Genomic DNA, 8,238 nt, shown 5'->3' with positions numbered 1-8,238 from the left:
TACCAAAGCGGGTATTGACAATGGTGGAGTTGGGGCCACGTCCCGCACCCGAGCCGCCGCCATGATGGGGCCCACCCGGACCCTCCCCTTTCTATGTCAGTTTGTGCGGTCGGAGTCCGCACCTTTGGGGGGGTACTGTCACACCCTGGCCTTAGTATTCTTTGTTTTCTTTATTATTTTAGTTAGGTCAGGGTGTGACATGGGGTATGTTTGTGTTTTTGTCTTGTCTTGGGTGGTTGTAGTGTCTAGGGGGATTTTGTTAGAGTGTATGGGTTTGTGTTGAGTGAATGTTTCTAGGGAAGTCTATGGTTGAGTGAATGTGTCTAGCTATGTCTATGGTTGCCTGAGTGGTTCTCAATCAGAGACAGATGTTTTTCATTTGTCTCTGATTGGGAGCCATATTTAAGGTGGCCATAGGCATCATGTATTTGTGGGTAATTGTCTATGTTCTATGTTGCATGTGTGCACTAGTTCGTTAATAGCTTCACGTTCGTCTGTTTGTTGTTTTGTTTCCCTTCTTATAATAAAGAAGATGTATTTTGCACACGCTGCGCCTTGGTCATCTCTCTCTCCTATAGACGATCGTGACAGTTGTGATAGACATTTAATCCGTAACATTATAACCAATACACAGCAGTACGCATGTATATCGTCAGCCTACAAGTTATTTTTGTTTGCAAACAACATCAGAAATGAAAGGAATGATATCCACACTGCAGCCACAACGAGGAGTGAATTTACCTTTAACTGTGTACACATGGTGTAAAACGAGCTGGCTATCATTTTCTTATGGATTATATTTCTATTGCAAAAATACTTGTAGGCCGACTGGCGTCTTCTTGTTCCATCCAGATCCAGATCAGCRCAATTGAATCATGTTCCCACCACCGGACAGGCGCGCTCTGTCAATAAATAAAAGGCTTTTCAGTTACCAAGTGTTGTTTTATGGAAGGACGATGCGTCTGTTGTTGTGGTTCAGTGAAAATAAGTCTATAATCTTCTGGACATCCAGGGCCTTGGTTCTTTCTGCGTGTATGGACAGGCAGGCAAGGTTGCTGAGTCGAGGGTTTCCCCACTATTTCATTCTGTATATCATGATGCGTGTACCTAGCATTTCTAGGATTATCTGAGATTTACAGATAATACAGGTACACGCGCGGCAAGAGCACGCAGCCAGGGTTCGGATTGAGAACGGAATGGCTGGTTATTAACTTAAAAAATATTTTTAAATAAATGTAAAAAAAAAAAAAACACTAAAACGCTTGAGGGGGCTTAACTGGGGCTATGCAGATTTGTGACGGTGTAGCGCCGTGCCTGTAGTAGACAATGCCTACTCATAATTGGTTCAAATCACACGAGGCACGCCGATGTCATAGGAAACACTTATCTCCCTCTATCTTTTTCCCCCACAAAACACAGAAACGCGCAATTATGTTGATATTGGGGTGGTGTTGGAGATGATGAATATAAAGTTGATAAGGGAATATACAGTTGACATGCTAGCTGTGATGTGAGAATAGGTGGAAGGGCTCTCGAGTGGGAGGCCAGATCCCGAGCTCAATGGAGTTACTATGACACCAGACGCAAGCACCACCACTCCAGGCCCCTCTTGTCTGTTCCTCTCAACCCTGTTGCTCTCTTATTAATCAGCTTGGGTTCTGTTGTTGATGTTTTCCCTCCCTCCTCTCCTTCCCCTCACAACCCCTTTTTTTATTTGAGGTACCGTCTGTGTGTTACTATGACTCTAACAACACTTTCCTGTTCTCTCTCTTTCTTATTTTTTTTCTCTCTCTCTCTCTCTCTCCCTCTCTCTCTCTTCAGACAACCGCCGTGCGGTCCTGGAAAGGTCTCGATCACGCCACAACGCAAACCCCCATGCTCGATGATGGCCCGCGCCTACCAGAAGACGTTAGACAAGTGCCAAAGAGGCCTGCGAGGAGAATCTGAGGACGTGTAGTAGGAGAGATGGACCCCAGCCGTGTGGCACACACACACACTTAAACACTCACAGAAACATTAACAAACACACCAACACATGAACACACACATACACTATATATACAAAAGTATGTGGACACCCCTTAAAATTTGTGCATTCGGCCATTTCAGCCACACCCGTTGCTGACAGGTGTATATAATCGAGCATACAGTCATGAAGTCTCCATAGACAAACATTGGCAGTAGAATGGCCCATTCTAAAGAGCTCAGTGACTTTCAACGTGGCACCGTCATAGGATGCCACCTTTCCAACAAGTCAGTTCSTCAAATTTCTGCCCTGCTAGAGCTGCCCTTGTCAACTGTAAGTGCTGTTATTGTGAAATGGAAACGTCTAGGAGCAACGACAGCTCAGACGYGAAGTGGTAGGCCACACAAGCTCACAGAACAGGACCGCTGAGTGCTGAAGTCGTAACACTCACTACCGACTTTCAAACTGCCTCTGGAAGCAACGTCAGCACAATAACTGTTCGTTGGGAGCTTCAGGAAATGGATTTCCATGGCCGAGCAGCCGCACACAAGCMTAAGATCACCATGCGCAAAGCCAAGCGTCGGCTGGAGTGGTGTAAAGCTCGCCACCATTGGACTCTGGGGCAGTGGAAATGCGTTCCCTGGAGTGATGACTCACGCTTCACCATCTGGCAATCCAAAGGACGAATCTGGGTTTGGTAGATGCCAGGAGATTGCTCCCTGCCCCAATGCATAGTGCCAGCTGTAACGTTTGGTGGAGGAGGAATAATGGTCTGGGTCGGTTTTTCATGGTTCGGGCTAGGCCCCTTAGTTCCAGTGAAGGGAATCTTAACGCTACAGTGACAATGAAATTCTAGACTATTATGTGCTTCCAACTTTGTGACAACAGTTTGGGGAAGGCCCTTTCCTGTTTCAGCATGACAGTGCCCCCGTGCACAAATCACAGTCCATGCAGAAATGGTTTGTCGAGATCGATGTGGAAGAACTTGACTGGCCGGCACAGAGCCCTGACCTCAATCTCATCTAACACCTTTGGGATGAATTGGAACGCCGACTGCGAGCCAGGCCTAATTCCCAACATCAGTGCCCGACCTCACTAATGCTCTTGTGGCTGAATGGAAGCAAGTCCCCACAGCAATGTTCCAAATTCTAGTGGAAAGCCTTCCCAGAAGAGTGGAGGCTGTTATAGCAGCAAATGGGGGACCAAACTCCATGGAATGAGATGTTCGACGAGCAGGTGTCCACATACATTTGATCGTATAGTGTATATATATATATACRGTTGAAGTCAGAAGTTTACATACACTTTTTCCCCCACTCGTTTTTCCACCACTCCACAAATRTCTTGTTTACAAACTATAGTTTTGGTAAGTCGGTTGGGACATCTACTGTGTGCATGACACAAGTAATTTTTCCAACAATTGTTTACAGACAGATTATTTCACTTATAATTTTGAGGTTGTTGGTGAATGGAAAAATGCGGAGTCAGGCGCAGGACACAGATATGAGTAAWAATCCGAATTTACTCAAAATATAAGAAATGTTCCAACAAGGAAAAACACAATATTCCAGAGCACAAAAGAACGAACTCACATGACAAACAATAACGCACACAACAGAGAGGGAAGCCAGAGGGTTAACTAAGGAACATTAATTAATAGAATGGAAACAAGGTGTGTATGAATAAGACAAAACAAAACGAAAAAGAAACATGGATCGGTGGTGACTAGAAAGCCGGTGACGTCGACCGCCGAACGCCGCCCGAACAAGGAGAGGGACCAACATCGGCAGAAGTCCTGACAATAATTCACTGTACCACAATTCCAGTGGGTCAGAAGTTTACATACACGAAGTTGACCGTGTCTTTAAACAGCTTGTAAAATTCCAGAAAATGATGTCATGGCTTTAGACGCTTCTGATAGGCTAATTGACATAATTTGAGTCAATTGGAGGTGTACCTGTGGATTTATTTCAAGGCCAACCTTCAAACTCAGTGCCTCTTTGCTTGACATCATGGGAAAATCAAAAGAAATCGTGGACTTCCACAAGTCTTGTTCATCCTTGGGAACAATTTCCAAATGCCTGAAGGTACCACGTTCATCTGTACAAACAATAGCACGCAAGTATAAACACCATGGGACCACGCAGCCGTCATACCGCTCAGGAAGGAGACCCATTCTGTCTCCTAGAGATGAATGTACTTTGGTGCGAAAAGTGCAAATCAATCCCAGAACAACCTTGTAAAGATGCTGGAGGAAACAGGTACAAAAGTATCTACAGTGGGGAGAACAAGTATTTGATACACTGCCGATTTTGCAGGTTTTCCTACTTACAAAGCATGTAGAGGTCTGTAATTTTTATTCATGCTACACTTCAACTGTGAGGGACGGAATCTAAAACAAAAAATCCAGAAAATCACATTGTATGATTTTTAAAGTTAAATTCATTGCATTTTATTGCATGACATTAAGTATAGTATTTAGATCACCTACCAACCAGTAAGAATTCTGGCTCTCACAGACCTGTTAGTTTTTCTTTAAGAAGCCCTCTGTTCTCCACTCATTACCTGTATTAACTGCACCTGTTTGAACTCGTTACCTGTATTAAAAGACACCTGTCCACAACCTCAATCAAACAGACTCCAACTCTACACAATGGCCAGGACCAGAAGAAGCTGTTGTAAGGACATCAGGGATAAAATTGTAGACCTGCACAAGGCTGGATGGGCTACAGGACAATAGGCAAGCAGCTTGGTGAGAAGGCAACCAACTGTGACGCAATTATTAGAAAAATGGGAAGAAGTTCAAGATGATGGTCATCACCCTCGGTCTGGGCTCCATGCAGATCTCACCTCGTGGGGCATCAATGATCATGAGGAGGTGAGGGAATCAGCCAGAACTACACGGCAGGACACTGGTCAATGACCTGAAGAGAGCTGGGACCACAGTCTCAAAGAAAACCATTAGTAACACACTTACGCCGTCATGGATTAAAATCCTTGCAGCGCACGCAAGGTCCCCTGCTCAAGCCAGCGCATGTGCCAGGCCCATCTGAAGTTTGCCAATGACCATCTGGATGATCCAGAGGAGGAATGGAGAAGGTCATGTGGTCTGTTGAGACAAATAGAGCTTTTTGGTCTAAACTCCACTTGCCGTGTTTGGAGGAAGAAGAAGGATGAGTACAACCCCAAGATCACCATCCCAACCGTGAAGCATGGAGGTGGAAACATCATTCTTTGGGGATGCTTCTCTGCAAGGGGACAGGACGACTGCACCGTATTGAGGGGAGGATGGATGGGGCCATGTATCGCGAGATCTTGGCCAACAACCTCCTTCCCTCAGTAAGAGCATTGAAGATGGGTCGGCTGGGTCTTCCAGCATGACAACAACCTGAAAACACACAGCCAGAGCAACTAAGGAGTGGCTCCGTAAGAAGCATCTCAAGGTCCTGGAGTGGCCTAGCCAGTCTCCAGACCTGAACCCAATAGAAAATCTTTGGAGGGAGCTGAAAGTCCGTATTGCCCAGCGACAGCCCCGAAAGGTCTGTATGGAGGAGTGGGCCAAAATCCCTGCTGCAGTGTGTGCAAACCTGGTCAAGAACTACAGGAAACGTATGATCTCTGTAATTGCAAACCAAGTTTCTGTACCAAATATTAAGTTCTGCTTTTCTGATGTATCAAATACTTATGTCATGCAATAAAATGCAAATGAATTACTTAAAAATCATACAATGTGATTTTCTGGATTTTTTTTCTGGATTCCGTCTCTCACAGTTGAAGTGTACCTATGATAAAAATTACAGACCTCTACATGCTTTGTAAGTAGGAAAACCTGCCAAATCGGCAGTGTATCAAATACTTGTTCTCCCCACTGTATATCCACAGTAAAACGAGTCCTATATCGACATAACCTGAAAAGGCGCTCAGCAAGGAAGAAGCCACTGCTCCAAAACCGCCATAAAAAAGCCAGACTATGGTTTGCCAACTGCACATGGGGACAAAGATCGTACTTTTTGGAGGAAATGTCCTCCCGTCTGATGAAACAAAATAGAACTGTTTGGCCATATATGCCCATTGTTATGTTGGAGGAAAAATTGGGATGCTTGCAAGCCGAAGAACACCATTCCAACCGGGAAGCACGGGGATGGAAGCATCATGTTGTGGGGGTGCTTTGCTGCAGGGGGGACTGGTGCACTTCACAAAATAGATGGCATCATGAGGAGGGAAAATTATGTGGATATATTGAAGCAACATCTCAAGACATCAGTCAGGAAGTTAATGCTTGGTTGCAAATGGGTCTTCCAAATGGACAATGACCATACTTCCAAAGTTGTGGCAAAATGGCTTAAGGACAACAAGTCAAAGTATTGGAGTGGCCATCACAAAGCCCTGACCTCAATCCCATAAAAAATGTGTGGGCAGAACTGAAAAAGCATGTACGAGCATGGAGGCCTACAAACCTGACTCAGTTACACCAGCTCTGTCAGGAGGAATGAGTCAAAATTGACCCAACTTATTGTGGGAAGCTTGTGGAAGCTACCCGAAACGTTTGACCCAAGTTAAACAATTTAAAGGCAATGCTACCAAATACTAATTGAGGGTATGTAAACTTCTGACCCACTGGGAATGTGATGAAAGAAATCAAAGCTGAATAAATAAATCATTCTCTCTACTATTATCCTGACATTTCACATTCTTAAAGTAAGTGGTGATCCTAACTGACCGAAGACAGGGACATTTACAAGGATTAAATGTCAGGAATTGTGAAAAACTGAGTTAAATGTATTTGGCTAAGGTGATGTAAACTTCCGACTTCAACTGTATATATTCACACACACACACACACACACACACACACACACACACACACACACACACACACACACACACACACACACACACACACACACACACACACACACACACACACACACACACACACACATACTGCCAGGTCCTGAAGAAAAAGAAGACCCCTAGAGAGGCTATGCTGATCTGAGGAGCTGACAAAACAAGAACAGTACATTTTCACTCACAGAACATTCAATAGTCATACTGTTGGACTGACCGCCTTACATATTTATTCACTACTTTCTCATGGCTCTGCCTGTACATGAGTGTTTAAAGCTTGGGTTGTTTTGAAAAAGCTTTTTTTTCTTTGTTGTTTTTGCTTTTTTGTCTGGACACGTCATACATGGTCTCTCAAATTGTCATATAGGTCCACAGAACTTGTCCTCTCATCTCTGGTCATATACTTCCGATTGGATGCAGTATTGCTTGAGAAATGTGAGTAGTGATGTAGCTAGAGAATAGTCAGTGAGGACTGCACTATATTGTATGCTTATCAGCAAGAAGATTTTACTAACCACATCCAACAGAGCTTTCCTTCTCTTTTCTGCTTGTATTCAACACATCCAGCAATTGACTGTGGCCACAGGTGTGAAACCCTTTTTCTGTCAAATGTTATTTTCTCTGGCATGAAACCAGATCCTATTATGAATAACATATCTCACAACAACGACACAGAACTGCACCCTGTAAATGTGCATCGCTGATCCTTGACTGAATTCTCCATATGTTGTGGACTGTATTTATTGTTTTGTGTTTTTTTCTCCCTTAGATGTCAAATGCCTTAGGTCTTGAGAGGTTTTGCTCGCTAGCTGTTCACGCAGAAACCTGAAATATATATGAACATACAAGCCTCAGCGAAAGGCTGCTTTTACTGAGCGCTCAACCACACAAGCCAGTCAAGCTTCTGAATTGCTAACTAGCGTTAGCATGCTGAAGCATTAGCTTGTCTGCTCCAGTCAGGCTTCTGAATGRCTTACTAGCATTAGCATGCTAAGCCATTAGCTTGTCAGAGAGGGAAAGACACATGAATGGGTTCTCCCCATTTCTTAATGTCAGTGCTAAGAGCTTTCCCGTTACTATCAGTTTTCTTCTAACCGTAGCATAACCTGCCCAGACTTCACATTCATTTGACAAGATATCGTACGTAACAAAATTGCCATATAAAAAAAATCAGCAAATGCATAAATGCTAGTTTGATAATTCAGTTAGAAAATAATTATCTAAGTATTTTAGATAATTAAGGAGCCATTTGAGGAGTAAGGAGCCATTTGAGATTTTTTAGCCCTTTTTTTCGCACATATTTATTCCCATATTCACAAAGAGGGGCGAGAGCACGCTTGTCCCTTCCATGTCTGAGCAGTAAGCAGATGCTAGAGAAACGGTCGCTTTCCCCCAAAAGGCAACCGTAGCCAGAGGAATACATT

General features: G+C 43.9%; 1 protein-coding gene across 1 annotated transcript in view; it reads left to right on the top strand.

Moving 5' to 3' along the window:
* The window catches only part of LOC111967632 (protein diaphanous homolog 2-like), a 622,518-nt gene extending 618,159 nt beyond the window's left edge, over window positions 1-4,359 (top strand). The window contains 1 exon segment of the mRNA XM_023992819.2: window positions 1,822-4,359. Coding sequence (XP_023848587.2) covers window positions 1,822-1,886 — 65 coding nt within the window. The 3' untranslated portion in view covers window positions 1,887-4,359.
* The last annotated feature ends 3,879 nt before the right edge of the window (window positions 4,360-8,238 follow it).

This window comes from Salvelinus sp. IW2-2015, linkage group LG8 (genome assembly GCF_002910315.2).
Source record: "Salvelinus sp. IW2-2015 linkage group LG8, ASM291031v2, whole genome shotgun sequence".
Classification (NCBI taxonomy): Eukaryota; Metazoa; Chordata; class Actinopteri; order Salmoniformes; family Salmonidae; genus Salvelinus; species Salvelinus sp. IW2-2015.
The sequence above is the reverse complement of the archived record's forward strand: the minus strand, read 5'-3'. Positions and strand labels throughout refer to the sequence as shown.